At 41.2% G+C, this 22,388-nt stretch overlaps 1 protein-coding gene across 1 annotated transcript; it reads left to right on the forward strand.

The window, feature by feature from the left end:
* Positions 1 to 2,195: 2,195 nt before the first annotated feature.
* On the forward strand, positions 2,196 to 11,354 carry FASLG (Fas ligand). Its single transcript, XM_047839610.1, has 4 exons — positions 2,196 to 3,357; positions 4,420 to 4,465; positions 9,069 to 9,125; positions 10,349 to 11,354. Exons 1-4 carry the CDS (start codon positions 3,013 to 3,015, stop codon positions 10,741 to 10,743), a joined length of 843 nt encoding a protein of 280 aa, XP_047695566.1. The 5' UTR covers positions 2,196 to 3,012; the 3' UTR covers positions 10,744 to 11,354.
* Positions 11,355 to 22,388: the final 11,034 nt, after the last annotated feature.

The raw sequence follows: 22,388 nt of genomic DNA on the forward strand, positions 1-22,388 counted from the left end.
CATCCATTGATGGACATTTGGGCTCTTTCCATACTTTGGCTATTGTCAATAGTGCTGCTATAAACATGGGGGTGCATGTGTCTCTTCGAAACAGCACACCTGTATCCCTTGGATAAATGCCTAGTAGTACCATTGCTGGGTCGTAGGGTAGTTCTATTTTTAATGTTTTGAGGAACCTCCATACTGTTTTCCAGAGTGGCTGCACCAGCTTGCTGACCATGCCTATTTTTATGATGAGAAAATTGTGGCACAGAGGAGGGACAGTGACCTGTCCAGTTCACACAGCTAATAAGTGGAAGAGCTGGAATTTGAATCCAGGCAGAACTACAAAGCTCTAAGCATCATGCAACACTTTCTGTCCTCCCCAGAGGACAGAAAAATAAGTGTGTTTTTTCACTTATTTGAATCTTTGCCATTTTTAGTAAAATTTTTACAGTTTAAAAATATGACTCTACAATTTTTTTGTTTGAGTTATTTCAGGATACTTTCAACATTTTTGTTTGTTGGGCTTTTTGTTGTATGTATGGTGGAGTTCTTAAAATGATATATTTTGATGATTATGAACTTTAAACTTGCCATTTTTAATGACTATGAATAAAGCCATATGTGAGTTTGAAAGCACATTAACCCTACCCACCTCTGAAAGATAGTGAGAACCTTGCGCGGTCAGTTCTGCTCTTACCTGTCACACTGTCTCATGGGCAGAGAGTGGGATGTGGGCAGAAGTGTTTGGGGAAGAGGCAGTGCCAGCTGTTGGAGTCTAACTGGAAAGAGTCCATGCATGTGTCACGCTAGGGAATCTGGACGACTTCTGGTATCAAACCTTCCAACAGAAGGTTTTAAGCAAGAAAGTGAGATAATTGAGTTTGTTTTCACAAGCATGATTCTTGCCTCAGTTTGCAGGGTGATATGTTCTTGGGACAGCTGGTGGGAGGGAGAGCAGTCAGGGTGCCCTTGCACTATTGCAGGTGAGAGATAATAAGAGTGTGACCTAAGGCAATGACAGGAAGAATACAGGACAGGGGGTGCCGATGTGAGAAGCAGGTTGGGGGGAAAATCAATAGTCCTGGCTTAAATGTTGCAGAAGAGAAAGAGAGAGGAGTTGAAGTTGTCACCAGAAAGACAACTTCAAGTGAAACAAGTTGAAACAAGTTTCAAGTGAAACAGGTAGTATGGGAACCCAGGTGGGTGGGCAGAATGTGGCCGGGAAGTAAGTTTGGTATTGGTCTGGCACAGGTGGAGAGTCAGAATAGTAGGCACAGCAATGTCAAAGCATGATATAAATGCTAATGAGATCTGAAACGTGGAGCCTTCTGGTAAAATGGAAAATAGGTTTTGTGAGAGGTTTTTATGGGTTATATGGGAACATGATTGTGACTGGAGCCAAGCACTTGGGAGTTACTGGCATTTCCAGAGTCTTTGAAGGGGTGTCTGGGTGGCTCAGTTGGTTAAGCATCTGACTCTTGATTTTGGCTCAGGTCATGATCTCAAGGTTTATGAGTTCAAGCCCTGCATTGGGCTCTGTGCTGACAGTGCAAAGCCTGCTTGGGATTCTCTCTCTTCCTCTCTCTCTGCCCCTCCCCTGCTCTCTGTCTCTCTCTCTCAAAACTAAATGAATAAACTTTAAAATATATATTAAAAAATAATAAATAGTATTTGAAGCCAGAGAAAAGGGTGATGTCAGTCCAGGTAGAGTTCCCATCTTTAGTAAAAAAACGAACAGGACAATTGGTTACATTTTAATGTCAGATAAACAGCAAATAATTTTTTTTTGTGTGTAGCCCACATTGTATATGGACATACTGATCCTAAAAATTATTTATTTATGTGAAATTCAAATTTATCAGGGCACCAAGTACTACATCTGACAACCATAACACAGGCTGCAAACACATGCATGCAGGGGCCAGGAAGGCCATTTCACAGGGTGAGGGGGGTGTGAAGCATGGTGGGGAGGGGAGCAGGTGGCCAGCCTAGAGCAGCTCTGTCTGTTCTGAGAGTACTGCAGCGGTGCAGGTCTGGACGCCAGTATTGTAATGTTTCAAAACATAATAATAAAAAAATGTAGATTTTAATGTGGAATATCCAATTTTATTTCATATTTTTTGATGTTTTTATTTTTGAGATAGAGAGAAAGCACAAGCTGGGGAGGGGCAGAGAGAGAGGGAGATAGGAACCGAAGCGGGCTTTGCACTGACCGCACAAAGTCTGACGCAGGGCTCAAATCCATGGGCCTAGAGATCATGACCCGAGCCGAGGTGGGTTGCTCAGTCAAATGAGCCACACAGGTGTCCCTGGAATATCCCAGGTTTTAAAAGGGGACAACAGTGAAAAGAAACAAAAAAACATTTTGAGGCATGAACAAAGCAGGTCAATGGGGTCCAAAAGGGATATCAGCCACGGGGTTGCCACCTGGGGTCTAATCGCTAGGGAGGGGGTGGGGCAGACTTTTACCCCATGAGTTACAGTGCTTTGCAGTGTGAGTACTTGGGTGTGGGGAAAGGACAGCAGCAAGGGAGTGAGTCCCTCATGCGAAAGGTAAGATGTGCAAGCAATTCCTCTGGCTGAGGCTCCACAGTCTTGCCCTTGGGGGCCTGGACAGACCCCACTGGCTACTCTCCCTGGCGCTGGGCAGTGGACAAAGCCCACGGGGCTACACCCAGTACCACCTGCTCTCGCAGGGCCCGAGGAAGACAAGGCTCTTCTACAGGCATCTCAGGGAACACAGCAGCAGCCGCTGGGGCCTTGCAGGCTTTCACCAGAAAATTGTGGGCGGAAACTTCCCGGGGTTTGCTCTGAGCCGGTTTGAGGCTTCTCAGCTTCAGATGCAAAGTGAGTGGGTGTCTCTTTGAGAAGCAGAAAGACAGAAGGAAAGAGAGAACGAGAGAGGTGTTTCCCTTGCCTATGGAAACTCTATAAAGACAGAGCTGGCTTTTCTTCCCTGGAGCAGTCAGAAACAGCGGTCCTGGTCTTGACATCTTCACTGGGGGCCAGCCCGAGGAACAGGCTGCCATGCAGCAGCCCCTGAATTACCCATACCCCCAAATCTACTGGGTGGACAGCAGGGCCAGTTCTCCCTGGGGCCCTCCAGGGTCGGTCCTCCCTTGTCCATCCTCTGTGCCAGGAAGGCCTGGACAAAGGAGGCCACCACCGCCGCCACCACCAACACTACCACCACTGCCACCGCCACCACCGCTGCCCCCACTGCCATTGCCACCTCTGAAGACGAGGAGGGACCACAACACAGGGCTGTGTCTTCTTGTGATGTTTTTCATGGTTCTGGTGGCCCTGGTTGGACTGGGGCTGGGGATGTTTCAGCTCTTCCACCTCCAGAAGGAGCTGGCTGAACTCAGAGAGGTAAGCTGCTGTGTGGATGACTGTGCCCTGAAGCCATGGGGCAGGGGTGGGGGGGACTACCGGGGCCCACAGGGATCATGGTCTCACTTGCAAAGTATTTAAAAAAATTTTTTTAAGTATATTTATTTATTTATTTTGAGAGAGAGAGAGAGAGAGAGAGAGAGAGAAAGTATGAGCAGGGGAGGGGCAGAGAGAGAATCCCAAGCAGACCCTGTGCTGTCAGCACAGAGCCCAATGCAGGGCTTGAACTCATGAACGCTGAGATCACGACCTGAGCCAAAAACCAAGAGGAAGGCGCTTGACCTAGTGAGACACCTAGGTGCCCCGAGAAGTAGTTTTTAATCCTTTTTTTTTGTCTTAGAAATGGATCATTCTAGGGCCGCCTCGGTGGCTCAGTCCAACTTGATTTCAGCTCAGGTCAGGATGTCACAGTTCGTGAGTTCAAGCCCCATGTCAGGTTCTGTGTTGAAAGTGCAGAGCCTGCTTGGGATTCTGTCTCTCCTCTCTGCCCCTCCCCTGCTTGTGCATGCTCTCTCTCTCTTTCTCTCAAAATAAATAAATAAACTTAAAAAAAAAAAAAAGAAACGGATCATTCCAGTGATTCTATTCTGTAGGCAGAGAAATGGAAGCTCCAACGAGTGAAAGGAATACTTTCTATACTGGAAAGGATTGGGGCCAAAATAGGACTGGCAGTTCTGGTTCTTTCTTTCTCAGTGGGCAAGTTAGTCTGCTGAACCCCTCCCTCCCTAGAGCTTAGTGATTCAAAAAAGAAAAGGAACTTTGAGGTCTTGCTTAGAAGTGAATTCGTTTAAATGACCAAACTAAATTTCCTTGTAAATACCTAAAAATATTAGAACTATTCCAAATCACACACATACACACACACAAATGGAGGCATGGTAAGACACAATTGCATGGCCAAAGTCTGAGTTAGGAAAGGTTCTGAGGTATTTAGATTCCCTTCTCAGGTTTATTTGGTTTATTTGACAATTTTGCTCCCTTAAGCATAAAGAACTTCATATTTATTATATATCTTTTTTTTCTCTCTCTCTCTTTTGCCAGTCCACCAGCCAAAAGCATGTAGCATCATCTTTGGAGAAGCAAATAGGTGAGTTCTTTCATGCATGTATGTTGAGTTTCTAAAGACAGCCCTCACTGCTGAACCACGTTGGTGGAATGCCTTGAATTCCATCTCATTCTTGGATAATTGTATACTACAAAAAGAATCCTGGCTAATTCTGAATCTCTAGTCATTTTGGTTCCTTGAGCTTCCCTAAACATGAACTGAACTTAATCATTCAAAACCAATATAATTGAATATTGCACACAATTCAAAATAATTTCCATTTGGCTTTGGAAAGAGACACACATATACAACTTTTGTCCCCTAAGCAGCTGGCTTCAGGCCTGTCCCCTTCCTCAGGGCTCCTGCTTTCCATGAACAGGGCAGTGGCTATAACTCATAGGGAGAGGGGGGCAGGGTGGGGGAACAGACAGATGTTTCTGGGAAAAGTCTTCTCCTCTTTAAATTCTCTGAGAGTTTACTCAAGAGTCAAGCTTTATTTAAAAAAATTTTTTGGGATATATTTTATAGGATATATATAGGATATACATTCTATAGGATATATTATATAACTAAGCTTTTATTTTTATTTTTATTTTTATTTTTATTTTAGTTTTGAGAGAGAGAGTATGAGCAGGGGAAAGGGGCAGAGGGAGAGAGAGAGAATCCTAAGCAGGTTCCACACTCAGCATGGAGCCCAACTTAGGGCTTGGTCTCATGACCCTGGGATCATGACCTGAGCCAACATGAAGAGCCGGATGCTCAACCAACTGAGCCACCCAGGCGCCCTTAAGTTTTTTAAAAAGTAGGCAATTAATTATCCACATTGGGGTTGATCTTTTGCATTCACTGGCAAACTTGGGGAAAGACTTTAGGCATTTTTCAAAGGCTAGTCCAACTTCCCCCAAAAAGGCAATCATGAGCTACCTTCAATAATAAAGGAAAGTCCTTGGGGCGCCTGGGTGGCACAGTCGGTTAAGCGTCCGACTTCAGCCAGGTCACGATCTCGCGGTCCGGGAGTTCGAGCCCCGTGTCAGGGCTCGATGTCTGAGCCATCAGCCCAGAGCCTGGAGCCTGTTTCCGATTCTGTGTCTCCCTCTCTCTCTCTGCCCCTCCCCCGTTCATGCTCTGTCTCTCTCTGTCCCAAAAATAAAAAATTAAAAAAAAAAAAAAAATAAAGGAAAGTCCTTTATGTGAGATTCAGAGCAAGGGAGAAGATGAAAATGTTGAACACTGACCTTGTGAAATTTTGGGATATAGTTTGGAAACTATGGACAGGTAGATTTAGGATGCTCTGGTTTATTAAACCAAGTTCACTGAACTTTGGATTTGGTAAGAGTTGGAAGGGAGCTTGGAGCAAATCTAGTCTAGTCATCTCACTTCTCAGAAAAGAAACAACATACCAGACAGATTAGGGGATATGCCCAAAACCACAGGCGTAGAACTGGGGTTGAAGGAAAGGAACACAGGCTCCTGATGCTTTGTTAACTACAGGGCTTTCCAGTATATAGACTGGCGCCTTATGAAATAGGAAACTTCCATCTGTCTATGACGGCCATGGAATGAGAAATAAAGATGAGAAGCAAGATGTGTCTGCAAAGACAATAGGTAAATCTCATCCTTAGAAATTGGGAAGCAAACAGAAGACAGCACTGGCCATCCAATGAGGGGAGGCTGTTTCCAAATTTTCTTATGTGCCTATTGTAGGTGACCCAAGTCATCCTACTGCTCCAGAATGTAGGCTCTTTAGGAGCCATCCTTTGGATGCTCTGGTCTCTGGTTCTAGGTCCAAGTCCCTAAGTGTTAGAAAGTCCAGGTGTATTCAAGCAGAGTAGAAATATTTGGTAGAAAAATGAAACCTTGGGAGGATTTCTAAAATAAAATAGCTTTGAAAATCAGTGGAATGTGGCTGGTGAAACAGGTCCCTAATTACTCATCTTTCACCCACTCTCTGGGATCATTTTAGTAACTAAAAGTTAAGTGAACAGATGAGTCAGGTCTACCTTTTCCAGTAAACAAGTATCTTCTTTACATCAACCCAGATGGGCCAGAGATTGGTGAATTATCCCATGGAAATCAAATTAGCAACTTTATTAATAAGATAAGAGATGCAAATTAAAACAAGAGGATACCCATTTTCATCCATCCAATTAGTAAAGATAAAAAAAAAAAAAAACCAGATTGGCAAAATGTGAGAGAAAGTTTGCTTAAACATTAGTTGACAGCCAGGGAACAGGTAAATTGCTATACCTTATCTGAAGAGCAGTTGGAAAAATGTACCAAAAATTTAAAAGTGTTCATTTGCCATGCAACCTCATCACTAAGAATTTATCTTGATAAAATAATCAGAGATAATACCTAAAATCTCATAGATAAGGATGTTCATCACTTCCTTATTAGGCTATTTATAATAAACAAGTCAGAAGAAACTTAAATGCCTCTTAACAGATTAAATACATTATGGTGTATTCAGAGCTCCCAATACGCAGCAACTAAAATCCATATATTAGAAGGACATTTAATGTCATGGAGATTGTGCATTCTATGTTAGACAAAAAAAGTTATAAAACAGCATGCTTAGGTTAATATTGGCTATATAAGTGCATATGCATATTTTTTATTCTTAGTAAAGAACTAGAAGGACTAGTTATTTAAACATTCTTATTTGTTCCTTTTTCACTTTCCATTTTCCCACAGTTAACTCATTAAGTCTTTTATTCATTCACAAATGTTCTTGGAGTGCTTCATATGTGCCAGGTTGGGTGCTGGGTGTTGGGTGATGATTGAGAACAAGAGAGACAAGGGTCCTGCCTGCACAGAGCTTTTAGCAAGCTGGAAAAGATAAACAAAAGCAAGCAAGCCACAGCATAATTTCAAATTGTACTAAGTGCGACATAAGATAGAGTGGTCTGGAAAGTCCCCTCTAAGAAGGTGTTGTGTGTGTGTGTGTGCATGTGTGTGTGTGAGTGTGCATGTATGTCGGATGCAGTGGGAGGATAGAGGAAAACATTCCAGCAGTGAGAATGGCATGTGCAAAGACCCTGGGGGCAGGAAACATTCATCACTGAAGCGTAGGACATATTTCCAGTTTATTTCAATATTTATCCAGAAGATACTTTTATTGAGTACCCTTTATGAGAATAACACTGTACAAGGCTCTGTGAGGGATATAAAGATACGCAACATGTGGTTCTCTGTTCCATTTCCTGTCAGCACTTGGCTGAATGTCAGACGAGTTGCACAGATGGTTTGTGGTATAGGAATGTAGAGGAGACTCAGTTTTGCCTTTCCTGTTCACTAACACCTCATTCATTGTGGGTGGTCTTGGGTGGCTAGAGAGGTAATGATTAGTCAGGTAACATTCTGAGTTGACTGGGGCATTCTCATGCCATATGTGAGTCTTACAGGCTAATCACAAGGAACTTGATGTGGATGAGTGCCTTTCTATGAATCTTGAATGCCTTAGCTGAATTCATTAGCTAAGTGGTAGCTCAGTTTGATTAAAATACCTGAAGTCAGAGACACAATGTCTACTTTGGGAACTATTGTCTATTTTAACTCCTCCAATTAAATTTAACAAATATTTACTGGCTATATGCCCTGTGTCAGAAAATGAGCTAAGTACTCTGGTAGATTAAATATATAGTAAGAAATTTGCCCTTTATTTGAGGGGAATAAGACAAGTTACACAGGCACCTCAGAAACGGGGAGTCAGAACTGACAAGAGAGGTAAAGACAGAGTGATTCTAGGTTTCAAAGGAGGGAGAAATATTTGATTAAAAAGGCCTAGGATGGTTTCCCAAAGAAAGAGGTGTTGTAGGTGGTATTTAGAGGGTTGATAGGAATTTGCCAGAAAGATCTGTTTGGAGGGCGTTTTGGGCAGACGGAACAGCATGAGCAAAGGCACAGGGGCTGGAAGCTGGGTGTGTTCAGGTTATATCAGAACTCGTGTTGTGCAGCCTTGGCCAATGTGAGCAAGTAGAGGAGATGAGGCTGGTCAGACAGGCAGAGATCGGGTGGCTGGGGAAACTTTTACACAATTATATATTCAATAAGGAGCTATTCAAGGCATTTGAGATCTGAGGATGATTAATTTGGGCAGACTGTCAAATGCCACCTGGGGGGAGACCTAATGGCCAGGAGGTGAAATCACAGTCTTCTTTGGCCTCTGTCCTGAGGAGTGCTACAGACAGCAGAACCAGACTAGAAAAATCCTAATTTGAAGTCAGGAGACCTGCGTGTCTATCCTTCTCTGATATTGAGTAGCTGGGTCAGTGCCACCCAAGTTCTAAGCTCATTTAGCCATCTATAAGGTAGAACAATAACGTCTACTTCAAAGGGTTGTGGCAAGTTCAAATGCAGTAACTGATCTGATAGCTCTTTACAAATCAACCTTTTTCTTGTTTTATTGTGACATTATAACTATGCACATGTCTATTTCAATTTGGTTTATTTTTGACCTCTTTGTTTCTGAAATACAGGTTCCTGTGAGTTCTATGGTTTGGATTTGCATGATTAGTATATGTCAGACTGTTGTCATTTATGTTTTTAAAAAATCACTTTTATTTAAATGACCTGTTCAGAGTCCCAACAAAAGAATGGTTGGTGTCTCATTTTTACGTGTATTTTTCATCTCTCTATGATACAGGTCAACTCAATCCACCCTCTGAAAAAAGGGAGCTGAGAAAAGTGGCCCATTTAACAGGTCTGTATCTGGAAGGTACATGGGGTTTGGGAAAGCCTTTGACAGAAAGCTGCATAGCTGGTTGGGTACTGTGCTCTGAGGGAGTTGTTACTTTCTGGTGACAGTATTTGACACCCAAGAATGGTTCTATGTTTCTAGTCAAGTCAACCTCACACTCAGACTGAACCCCTACCGCGGTCTAGGCCATATTCTGAACTAGAGAAATGGAGCTCCACCAGGAGCCCACTCTTCAATAATTCCAAAGAACTGTATGAGATTTGGGGCATGGGCATAAGAGGTGAGATCTGGGAAGGTGGGGAGTAAGTGCTTTTCTGGTTTTCTGGAAGAGCCTCACCCTGCTTTCTGCAAGAGTAGAACTGGGAATGAAGAGAAAGGCCCAGTCCTGGCACTGCGGGACTTCCTGCATGTGGTCACGTAGTGGAGTGAAGTGATTTGATAACAGTGTGGTATGGGCATTTCCAGGGTGTAGTCCATTAACATCTGAAAGTGGAAAAGTATCACAGAAACTGATGTGCCGCTGCCCCTGGAATTATTTAGGCAGAGGCTGTAGAATGATCCAGTTTGGACCAACAGATATTTATTGAACACATGTTGTGTGCCAAGTCTTGGGACATGTAGATGAATAACACATGGTTCCTGCCTTCAAGGAACTTAAGGTCTAATAGAGAAAGACAGGTACATAAGCAGTAATTAAAGTACTGGGGAGTGTTCTCTGGTGAAGGTATGTATATACAGCTGTGGGGACATAAAAGAAAGGGAATTTTAGCCCAAAGTAGGGGACTGAAGACTCCTTAGTGTAGGCAAGGAGTTGGACCTGGTGATCCCTAAAGATTCTTCCCAACTTTAGAATTTCAGAGTTCCTTGGGTTTGGCTTTCCTCCTCACTGATGGAACCTTGAAGCCTAGAAGTTTTGGTGTTAGTTCTGACGACTATACAATCTTTGTTCCAGAGAGCTAAAATAATCTCAATAATGTCCCATTGTAATTGACTAGCATATATATTATTGTCCCAGTTGTATAGATGATAAACTGAGGCAAGCATTTTAATAGAGGTGTTGAAGGATTTCAGTAATGGATCAAGTCTGACCCATTGGCCTGTTCTATATGGGCTATGTCACTTTGGTCATCTGCTCAAGGAAAGGCCCACAGTTTTTGCCTTGGAAGCTTCTTTTGTTGGATACATGAGCATTCCTGGCTGAACGCTCCTCTCTGATTTGATTTCAGGCAAGCCCAACTCAAGATCCATCCCTCTGGAATGGGAAGACACATATGGAATTGCCCTTGTCTCTGGGGTGAAGTATAAGAAGGGTGGCCTTGTGATCAATGACACTGGGATGTACTTTGTATATTCCAAAGTGAACTTCAGGGGTCAGTCCTGCAACAACCAACCCCTGAACCACAAGGTCTACATGAGGAACTCTAAGTATCCCCAGGACCTGGTGCTGATGGAAGGGAAGATGATGAACTACTGCACTACTGGCCAGATGTGGGCCCGCAGCAGCTACCTGGGGGCAGTATTCAATCTCACCAGTGCTGACCATTTATATGTCAATGTATCTGAATTATCTCTGGTCAGTTTTGAGGAATCTAAGACATTTTTTGGCTTATATAAGCTCTAAGAAAAGCACTTTGGGATTCTCTCCATATGGTTCCTTGTTACAGGCACTGAGAATATGATCTTGAATGAGAGTCTTCTTAAGCCCACTTGAGGTCAAGTGAGAAGACATGAGCCAAGTAGACCTTGAGATTACAGGGTCCAGCAGGTCTACAGTTCCTCATCTCACTGTAGATGTCCATCTGTCTGGTCCATGTGCCAGACAGGAGGGGGAATATGACTGAAGAACGTGAGACTCTCGCTGCCATGTGAAGATGCAGAGGCAGGGAGAAGCAGCTACCAAGGTGTTCTACACTCATCTTAAGTGGCCAAAAGTATTTTGGCCCATTGGAAAGGACAATTAACTCACCTCTTGGGGTGAGTTTACTGTCTACCTCAGGGGAGGCTGCCTTTCAGATATATGGATGTGACATGAGTGTATAAGGGATGGAAAAAGAAGACTAGGCTTGCATGATAAGCTAAAGAGACGAAAAGGCCAGTGTCCCATTGGCAGCATCTTTCTTTTTTTTTTTCCAAAATTTTTTGTAACGTTTATTTATTTTTGAGACAGAGAGAGACGGAGCATGAATGGGGGAGGGGCAGAGAGAGGGAGACACAGAATCGAAAGCAGGCTCCAGGCCCTGAGCCATCAGCCCAGAGCCTGACGTGGGGCTCGAACTCACGGACCGCGAGATCTTGACCTGAACTGAAGTCGGACACTTAACCGACTGAGCCACCCAGGCGCCCCGGCAGCATCTTTATTTCTAAATGCATAGCCTAAGCTACCAGGTGATGCTAACAGAATAGAAAGGGGGATCTTTTGGAAAGTTGGTCCATTCCCTACACAGCATGTACATTTTCAGTGCAATTGTAGAGGTGTGTATGTGTGCACACGTGTGTGCATGCGTGTGTGCGTGCATGCATGTGCACATGTTCACATGCATGTGACTGGAAGAGTTACCTAAGTAGGGACAATGTGGAGATTGGGAAGGACATGTTAGGAAAACATGGGTCGCATTCAGTGGTAGATTTTGAGTACTTCTTGGCAACGAACTCAGCTGTCCTCAAAATAGTCCTCAAGACTCTTTGATTGTCAGCTGTTGATGCTGTTTTCCTATAATATAATCAGTATTTATATACATTTTGTGTATTTTAATGAAAATAATACATGTAATAAAAATTATATTTTAGAATACAGATAAACATTATGAATGTGCTTTTTGGAAATCACTAAGATTTGGATTTTTTTCCTTATTATTTCTCTCCTCCATGGCTTCCTCACATATTTTGACTTAAGGCCAAGTTAAGAAGAACTCACTGGGGTGAGAAGAACTGTGGAGCAAATCTGTCATTGCCAGACAATCTCTCCCTCAGCCTCTTTCCCATTATCCAAAGTTTTCATTACCTATGCTTATTGCCAGTGTTAAGCTCATCCAACCTGCAATAGATTTGATGACAATTTCCCCCCACCCCCCAGGGGGCAGAGCCATACCAGAGTGGAAGGGGCAAGACTTTGGACTGAAAACCTGAACTTGAATTTTTGTTCCTCTACTTACTAACTGTGTAATCACTAGGCGAGTCACTTGACCTCTCTTGGACAAAAATGGCTGATATGTACATAAAGTATTGATACATGGCATCTGTCTAAACAATGGCATCTATCTTTATTAATAAGCCACTCCGTGAGAGGCACTTCATGCTCCAGAAGAAGCCATTGACCTGAGGGATCCATCCAAACCCCTGGTCTCTTACACTGTTCTGTTCTTCACTCACAATGACTTTTTCCTATTTTTTTTCAACTATTCATTACCATGGCTTCTCCTTAGACTTTGTTGTTGTTAAAAATTATGGTATTTCTTGGAGTGCCTGGGTGGCTCAAGTTTGAGCCCCGTGTCAGGCTCTGTGCTGACCGCTCAGAGCCTGGAGCCTGTTTCAGATTCTGTGTCTCCCTCTCTCTGACCCTCCCCCCCGTTCATGCTCTGTTTCTCTCTGTCTGAAAAATAAATAAACATTAAAAAAAAAAACTTAAAAAAAAATCATGGTATTTCCTTTACAATTTGATTTCTTATTTTCACAATATCACCTCTTATTATTACAGCTCAATTGCTTCAATGTTTTCTCTCCTAAAATATGTATATTTTTACCATATTGAGGCCTCTAATAAACTATCATTCCTTACATATCCATCAGCTCCTTCTTTATCTTTACTCCTCTCTCTGATAAGCTTAGATTCTACCCTTATCAGGACAATCATTATCTTGGAAAAATTTTCAACTCCAGAATATTCTGCTTCCTTCACTGTATTCTCCTTGCAAAAATCCCATTTTCTTTAAGCTGGCATCCTAAAAGCTGAACATTGCTGGAGAAAAATTACCCAAATAGACAGATTGGTTTATTTTTTATCTATTGTCTACTTAAATACATTACTCTTTCTCACTGATTTATTTCTATCTTTTGATTGATTTGAATAAGCAATACATGGATATAATACAAATGTTAAATAAAAGGCACACAAGGGTATAAGAATGGAAGTAAACCCTCTTTTCATTGTGCCCCATGGTCCCATTTCTGCCCACAGAGTGTATCACTGTCTCCTTCTGTAGCTTCCCGGAGATGGTCTATATGTAAGTATGACATCACTTTATATCTGGGTTTCCCAACCTTGGTTCTATTGACATTCTGAGCTGGATAATTCTTTGTCGTGGGGGTTTTCCTGTGCACTGTAGTATGTTTAGCAGTATCCATGCCCTCTATCCACTAGATGCTAGTAGCATTGCTCCCTCCTCCATGTGTGATAACAAGAATATGTCCAGACAATGCCAAATGTTCCCAAGCTGGGGTGGGAAGACATAATCAGCTCTACTTGATTGAGAACACTGCTTTGTATTCGTGGTCACAGATCATTTAATCCTGCCTAGAACTTTTTCTTCTGTTCCCTGCCAAGCACATTTTTCCACTGTTTGAAACAATTATGTCTTACCTTTTCCTCTTGCAAACCTGCCATATCACCTTCTCCCACCATGGAACCTCACTTATACCACCAGAACACAAATCACCTGCATCTGCATGATCTCTTTCTTTTATCCTTATAGTGGAGGAAGAGGGCCATCTTTTCATTTGTGTACTAGACCCTTTTCCTCTCCCTTAATTTGCCTCTTTAAAATTGTTCTTTCTTCTGGATTCTCAAACCATCACTGTCTATGAAATGGTTTCCATCAGCATGTACATATGTTCAAGTATCCTTTTTCAATAAAAGACAGCCCAACCCAAACTAAAAAGATCCCAAACCTTTCTTTACCTTTCTTCTTCTCCAGTGATGGCTGCATTTCTCATTTTCCTGGTAGAGACAAACATCTGAGAAGGTTGTCTCCACATACATGGGCTCCATTTCCTTAGCTAGGAATGGCCTTCAGGCTCTTCATGTGACTGACTTCTTATCGTTCAGGTCTTAGTTTAAATGTCACCTCCTCAGACCATTTCTAGAACCTCCTCTTTTTCTCATTGTTTTATTGCTCTCTAGTTCCTTCTTAGTAACTAGCATAACTTGTGGTTATGTTCTTTATTTGATAACTTTCAAAATATCTGTTTTTTCCAGTAGAATAAAAGTTCCAAAAGCAAGACCTTTTCTGCTTTGTTTACCACTGTAACCTCATCACCAAACCCAGTGCCTGGCATATATTAAGAGCTCAATAGATAGCTGTCGACTGAATAACCTTAATTATAAAGCAAATATTTCTCAGTTTGGGGTATATGTGTATGTTTCTCAGCCTAATGAATATATTCACTACTAGTCGTAGTATTGTCTCATGAATGTATGTGAGTGTTTATCCAGCTTTGAGTAGGTTATCTAATAGGAATTTGAGGCTACAGATGGAAGAAATAGTGCATCCTAATTCTTAGCACTGGAAAATGAGAAAAACCTATTTGGTGTGTGGCATTACCAGGAGTTAATCAGGACACTGTTGAGGGAAAACTGCTGGGTAACTAGAGCTGAACTTGTCCCTTAGAAGATATTCAATAAATATTTGTTGAATAAATTAATGAACAAAACCAAAGATGCATGCTGAAGTGTGTCACCTGCTCTCCTTAAAACTCTTCTGTTGATTCATCTGCTTCCTGACCAGTACGTCATGGAGAAAGTCAGGGAGGTATTTATTCACCCTTCTTTTGGCTGCTTGTCTGTATTCCTAGCCCTCATGATGAAACCCTCCTTATCCCTTTTCTCCTCTTTTGGCTCCAAGCATCAAGTACACCAGTTCTAAGCGTAATGGGAAGTTTACTGGACCTTTTTTTTTTGAAATCAATGGACCCTTCTAGATAATGGTACCAGAGCAAAAAGGAAGTAGGAATGGCACTGGGGCATCCTGAGAAAACATAAGGCCATCAGCTAGTAGTGGTATTACTGGCACTTTTATCCCTCCAAGTCTGAGCTCTATTAGGATGCCTTTGGGATTTTCTGAAGATAAAGCCATAACTTACCATGGTTTAAGTTCTTGTTCCAGGAAAGAGATGCTAACAGTTCCTTCAGGAATCTTGAGTTATTTTTCTTTACCTCTGTAGGAACATAAGAATGCCTATATATATATATATATATATATATATATATATATATATATATTTTATTAGCTCACTAAAATGGGATCTGCCATTGTTACTTTGTGAAATGATAGACTCAAAGTAGAACACTTAAAAAAAAAAAGGAGAAGATGAAGATTACTTCTGGTTCAGTAGTTTGAGGTTTTCTTTCTTTTCAAACAACCAAAACCACACAAAACCCGTGTTTTTCCTTAGCCCCCCAGAGTGGTGACCTTGTATTCTCTGAAGTAGGTTTTGACTTACCACAGCTTAGTAGGAAAATAGCTCTACCAGGGACCATCATTTTTAGTGTGGCTCATTTGAACTGATAGATCATTGGAAGAAGAGCACTAGAGAGAGAAGCCTGACTCCTTCGAGCCAGACTGTAAGATTTCTGTAGGGTTAAGCCACAGATATTTGCAGGTCCTTATCTGAAAGTGTGCCAGTTGTATGTTAAATTACATTTTACTAAGGGGTCTGTTTTAGTTCTGGTATTAGTAGAGATAAACTTTTTACTTTCTGGTTTTCTGTTTTGTTTTGTTTTGTTTTCCCCTTTGCCAGGGTTTTGAGTCATCCAGACAGAATGAGGTGATCCTAGGGAAGTAGAATTAGAACCCCATTCCTTAGGGTCTTCAGACTGAGAAATGAACCTTACACAGAAATATATTTTTTAATTTTTAAAAAGTTTTATTTATTTATTTATTTTGAGAGAGAGAGAGTGCACGAGCAGGGGAAGGACAGAGAGAGAGAGAGAGAGAGAGAGAGAGAATCCCAAGCAGGCTCCACGCTGTCAGCACAGAGCCCAACGCAAGGCTGGATTCCAGGACCCTGGGATCATGACCTGAGCTGAAATCAGGAGTCAGACTCTTGGGGCGCCTGGGTGGCTCAGTTGGTTAAGCATCTGACTCTTGATTCTGGCTCAGGTCATGATCTTGTGGTTTGTGAGTTCAAGCCCCATATTCGGCTTGGAACCTGTTTGGGATTCTCTCTTTCCCTCTCTCTTTGCCCCTCCCCTGCTCACAAGTGCTCTCTCTCTCTCTCTCTCTCAAAATAAATAAATAAACATTAAAATAATAATAAAAAAAGAGTTGGCCACTTAATTGACTGTGCCACCTAAGCACCCCCAGAAATATTTACATTATTGATGGTAGCCAGGAGCCTTTGGGATTCACCTAAGGGCCAACCAGTTTTGGAAATACAGACGTCTAAGTGGGTATTCTCCTCCTTACAGCTCACCCAGAAGATAGGAAAGCATCGCCTCAGTGATGACTTTCTCACTGTTGCCAAAACTTCCTCCTTCCAACTGTTCATCTTCAGAGAGAAACACAAGGCAGATATCTCTTCTATCCCATTTGGAAGCTCCTTCAGCTCTATGGGATCATCTTTTCTTCTACATCTCAATTGAATAACATGAAGTCAATATCACATTCTGTGGGAAGTCAAATCTTCTCTCCAAGTTTTCTGAGAATTTCAGGGAGGTATTGTCTTGGGCAGCCCACATTATAAAAAGTCTTTTACGAATAATATAAAGCAACTGCTCTTTCAAGGCAGAAGCTTTCATAGCCACATTTCCAACAGGTGGAATACATTTCTAACACATCCTTAATTTGAAAACTTCCTGGTAAGGGGCTTGCTGAAATGTAAGGGAGCCTATAACTGCACTGGACTATACTACATTTTAGAAAGTTCTTTTTCAGATTTAATTAAAATCCTTTGCATTGTAAGTTCCCCACATTGGTCACAGTTCTTTCCTGCTTAATATTCCTATAGTATTTTATAACTTATAAAGTTTCTCATGTACCTTATCTTGTTTTGTTTTCATTACAACTTCAGAAGGTAGATAGTTGTCTTCATTTTATACACAAGAACAACTGAGACACTGAAAAGTTATAAGCCTTGCTTAAGGTGACATGACCAATTAGTGGTGGAGCTGAGACTAAATCCCACTTATCTAAAACCTTACATCTTATGTTCTTTCCACATGCAGAGAGATTTCTTAGGACTGATCATGGCACCCAAGATGAATCTCATTAATTTTCAGTGACTCCTTATCACTTTGCATTTTAGTTTAAATCTCACTTTGGTCAATGCCCACATTCTGCATAATATAATAAATATAATATAATATAATATAATATAATATAATATAATATAAAACATCTTTGATACCACAACCCTAAAGAGGTCATAGTTGAAATTGTTCTTAGATTCTTTTTCTTTCATTTCTTCTCTCTGTCTTTTTTTTTTTTTTTTTTTTTTTTTGTTTGTTTGTTTGTTTTTTTTTTGTTTGTTTTTTTCTGAAATTTATTGACAAATTGGTTTCCATACAACACCCAGTGCTCATCCCAAAAGGTGCCCTCCTCAATACCCATCACCCACCCTCTCCTCCCTCCCACCCCCCATCAACCCTCAGTTTGTTCTCAGTTTATAACAGTCTCTTATGCTTTGGCTCTCTCCCACTCTAACCTCTTTTTTTTTTTTTTTTCCTTCCCCTCCCCCATGGGTTCCTGTTAAGTTTCTCAGGATCCACATAAGAGTGAGACCATATGGTATCTGTCTTTCTCTGTATGGCTTATTTCACTTAGCATCACACTCTCCAGTTCCATCCACGTTGCTACAAAAGGCCATATTTCATTTTTTCTCATTGCCATGTAATATTCCATTGTGTATATAAACCACAATTTCTTTATCCATTCATCAGTTGATGGACATTTAGGCTCTTTCCATAATTTGGCTATTGTTGAGAGTGCTGCTGTGAACATTGGGGTACAAGTGGCCCTATGCATCAGTGCTCCTGTATCCCTTGGATAAATTCCTAGCAGTGCTATTGCTGGGTCATAGGGTAGGTCTATTTTTAATTTTCTGAGGAACCTCCACACTGCTTTCCAGAGCGGCTGCACCAATTTGCATTCCCACCAACAGTGCAAGAGGGTTCCCGTTTCTCCACATCCTCTCCAGCATCTATAGTCTCCTGATTTGTTCATTTTGGCCACTCTGACTGGCGTGAGGTGATACCTGAGTGTGGTTTTGATTTGTATTTCCCTGATAAGGAGCGACGCTGAACATCTTTTCATGTGTCTGTTGGCCATCCGGATGTCTTCTTTAGAGAAGTGTCTATTCATGTTTTCTGCCCATTTCTTCACTGGGTTATTTGTTTTTCGGGTGTGGAGTTTGGTGAGCTCTTTATAGATTTTGGATACTAGCCCTTTGTCCGATATGTCATTTGCAAATATCTTTTCCCATTCCGTTGGTTGCCTTTTAGTTTTGTTGGTTGTTTCCTTTGCTGTGCAGAAGCTTTTTATCTTCATAAGGTCCCAGTAATTCACTTTTGCTTTTAATTCCCTTGCCTTTGGGGATGTGTCGAGTAAGAGATTGCTACGGCTGAGGTCAGAGAGGTCTTTTCCTGCTTTCTCCTCTAAGGTTTTGATGGTTTCCTGTCTCACATTTAGGTCCTTTATCCATTTTGAGTTTATTTTTGTGAATGGTGTGAGAAAGTGGTCTAGTTTCAACCTTCTGCATGTTGCTGTCCAGTTCTCCCAGCACCATTTGTTAAAGAGGCTGTCTTTTTTCCATTGGATGTTCTTTCCTGCTTTGTCAAAGATGAGTTGGCCATACGTTTGTGGGTCTAGTTCTGGGGTTTCTATTCTATTCCATTGGTCTATGTGTCTGTTTTGGTGCCAATACCATGCTGTCTTGATGATGACAGCTTTGTAGTAGAGGCTAAAGTCTGGGATTGTGATGCCTCCTGCTTTGGTCTTCTTCTTCAAAATTCCTTTGGCTATTCGGGGCCTTTTGTGGTTCCATATGAATTTTAGGATTGCTTGTTCTAGTTTTGAGAAGAATGCTGGTGCAATTTTGATTGGGATTGCATTGAATGTGTAGATAGCTTTGGGTAGTATTGACATTTTGACAATATTTATTTTTCCAATCCATGAGCAGGGAATGTCTTTCCATTTCTTTAAATCTTCTTCAATTTCCTTCAGAAGCTTTCTATAGTTTTCAGCATACAGATCCTTTACATCTTTGGTTAGATTTATTCCTAGGTATTTTATGCTTCTTGGTGCAATTGTGAATGGGATCAGTTTCTTTATTTGTCTTTCTGTTGCTTCATTGTTAGTGTATAAGAATGCAACTGATTTCTGTACATTGATTTTGTATCCTGCAACTTTGCTGAATTCCTGTATCAGTTCTAGCAGACTTTTGGTCGAGTCTATCGGATTTTCCATGTATAATATCATGTCATCTGCAAAAAGCGAAAGCTTGACTTCATCTTTGCCAATTTTGATGCCTTTGATTTCCTTTTGTTGTCTGATTGCTGATGCTAGAACTTCCAGCACTATGTTAAACAGCAGCGGTGAGAGTGGGCATCCTTGTCGTGTTCCTGATCTCAGGGAAAAAGCTCTCAGTTTTTCCCCGTTGAGGATGATGTTAGCTGTGGGCTTTTCATAAATGGCTTTTATGATCTTTAAGTATGTTCCTTCTATCCCGACTTTCTCAAGGGTTTTTATTAAGAAAGGGTGCTGGATTTTGTCGAAGGCCTTTTCTGCATCGATTGACAGGATCATATGGTTCTTCTCTCTTTTTTTGTTAATGTGATGTATCACGTTGATTGATTTGCGAATGTTGAACCAGCCCTGCATCCCAGGAATGAATCCCACTTGATCATGGTGAATAATTCTTTTTATATGCCGTTGAATTCGATTTGCTAGTATCTTATTGAGAATTTTTGCATCCATATTCATCAGGGATATTGGCCTGTAGTTCTCTTTTTTTACTGGGTCTCTGTCTGGTTTAGGAATCAAAGTAATACTGGCTTCATAGAATGAGTCTGGAAGTTTTCCTTCCCTTTCTATTTCTTGGAATAGCTTGAGAAGGATAGGTATTATCTCTGCTTTAAACGTCTGGTAGAACTCCCCTGGGAAGCCATCTGGTCCTGGACTCTTATTTGTTGGGAGATTTTTGATAACCGATTCAATTTCTTCGCTGGTTATGGGTCTGTTCAAGCTTTCTATTTCCTCCTGATTGAGTTTTGGAAGCGTGTGGGTGTTTAGGAATTCGTCCATTTCTTCCAGGTTGTCCAATTTGTTGGCATATAAGTTTTCATAGTATTCCCTGATAATTGTTTGTATCTCTGAGGGATTGGTTGTAATAGTTCCATTTTCATTCATGATTTTATCTATTTGGGTCATCTCCCTTTTCTTTTTGAGAAGCCTGGCTAGAGGTTTGTCAATTTTGTTTATTTTTTCAAAAAACCAACTCTTGGTTTCGTTGATCTGCTCTACAGTTTTTTTAGTTTCTATATTGTTTATTTCTGCTCTGATCTTTATTATTTCTCTTCTTCTGCTGGGCTTAGGCTGCCTTTGCTGTTCTGCTTCTAGTTCCTTTAGGTGTGCTGTTAGATTTTGTATTTGGGATTTTTCTTGTTTCTTGAGATAGGCCTGGATTGCAATGTATTTTCCTCTCAGGACTGCCTTTGCTGCGTCCCAAAGCGTTTGGATTGTTGTATTTTCATTTTCGTTTGTTTCCATATATTTTTTAATTTCTTCTCTAATTGCCTGGTTGACCCACTCATTCGTTAGTAGGGTGTTCTTTAACCTCCATGCTTTTGGAGGTTTTCCAGACTTTTTCCTGTGGTTGATTTCAAGCTTCATGGCATTGTGGTCTGAAAGTAAGCATGGTATAATTTCAATTCTTGTAAACTTATGAAGGGCTGTTTTGTGACCCAGTATATGATCTATCTTGGAGAATGTTCCATGTGCACTCGAGAAGAAAGTATATTCTGTTGCTTTGGGATGCAGAGTTCTAAATATATCTGTCAAGTCCATCTCATCCAATGTCTCATTCAGGGCCCTTGTTTCTTTATTGACCGTGTGTCTAGTTGATCTATCCATTTCTGTAAGTGGTGTATTAAAGTCCCCTGCAATTACCACATTCTTATCAATAAGGTTGCTTATGTTTATGAGTAATTGTTTTATATATTTGGGGGCTCCGGTATTCGGTGCATAGACATTGATAATTGTTAGCTCTTCCTGATGGATAGACCCTGTAACTATTATATAATGTCCTTCTTCATCTCTTGTTACAGCCTTTAATTTAAAGTCTAGTTTGTCTGATATAAGTATGGCTACTCCAGCTTTCTTTTGGCTTCCAGTCGCATGATAAATAGTTCTCCATCCCCTCACTCTCAATCTAAAGGTGTCCTCAGGTCTAAAATGAGTCTCTTGTAGACAGCAAATAGATGGGTCTTGTTTTTTTATCCATTCTGATACCCTATGTCTTTTGGTTGGCGCATTTAATCCATTTACATTCAGTGTTATTATAGAAAGATACGGGTTTAGCGTCATTGTGATGTCTGTATGTTTTATGCTTATAGTGATGTCTCTGGGACTTTGTCTCACAGGGTCCCCCTTAGGATCTCTTGTAGGGCTGGTTTAGTGGTGACAAATTCCTTCAGTTTTTGTTTGTTTGGGAAGACCTTTATCTCTCCTTCTATTCTAAATGACAGACTTGCTGGATAAAGGATTCTTGGCTGCATATTTTTTCTGTCTAGCACCCTGAAAATCTCTTGCCAATTCTTTCTGGCCTGCCAAGTTTCAAAAGAGAGATCAGTCACGAGTCTTATAGGTCTCCCTTTATATGTGAGGGCACGTTTACCCCTTGCTGCTTTCAGAATTTTCTCTTTATCCTTGTATTTTGCCAGTTTCACTATGATATGTCGTGCAGAAGATCGATTCAAGTTACGTCTGAAGGGAGTTCTCTGTGCCTCTTGGATTTCAATGCCTTTTTCCTTCCCCAGTTCAGGGAAGTTCTCAGCTATGATTTCTTCAAGTACCCCTTCAGCACCTTTCCCTCTCTCTTCCTCCTCTGGGATACCAATTATGCGTATATTATTTCTTTTTAGTGTATCACTTAATTCTCTAATTTTCCCCTCATACTCCTGGATTTTTTTATCTCTCTTTTTCTCAGCTTCCTCTTTTTCCATAACTTTATCTTCTAGTTCACCTATTCTCTCCTCTGCCTCTTCAAGCCGAGCTGTGGTGGTTTCCATTTTGTTATGCATTTCGTTTAAAGCGTTTTTCAGCTCCTCGTGACTGT

Source organism: Prionailurus viverrinus, chromosome F1 (genome assembly GCF_022837055.1).
Source record: "Prionailurus viverrinus isolate Anna chromosome F1, UM_Priviv_1.0, whole genome shotgun sequence".
NCBI classification, from domain to species: domain Eukaryota; kingdom Metazoa; phylum Chordata; class Mammalia; order Carnivora; family Felidae; genus Prionailurus; species Prionailurus viverrinus.

Excerpts from the sequence above, each read along its gene's own strand:
- FASLG (XM_047839610.1), top strand. The coding sequence starts at position 3,013 with ATGCAGCAGCCCCTGAATTACCCATACCCCCAAATCTACTGGGTGGAC. Across the intron at positions 4,466-9,068 it reads ATCTTTGGAGAAGCAAATAG|GTCAACTCAATCCACCCTCT; the intron begins GTGAGTTCTTTC and ends TCTATGATACAG. Across the intron at positions 9,126-10,348 it reads AAAAGTGGCCCATTTAACAG|GCAAGCCCAACTCAAGATCC; the intron begins GTCTGTATCTGG and ends ATTTGATTTCAG.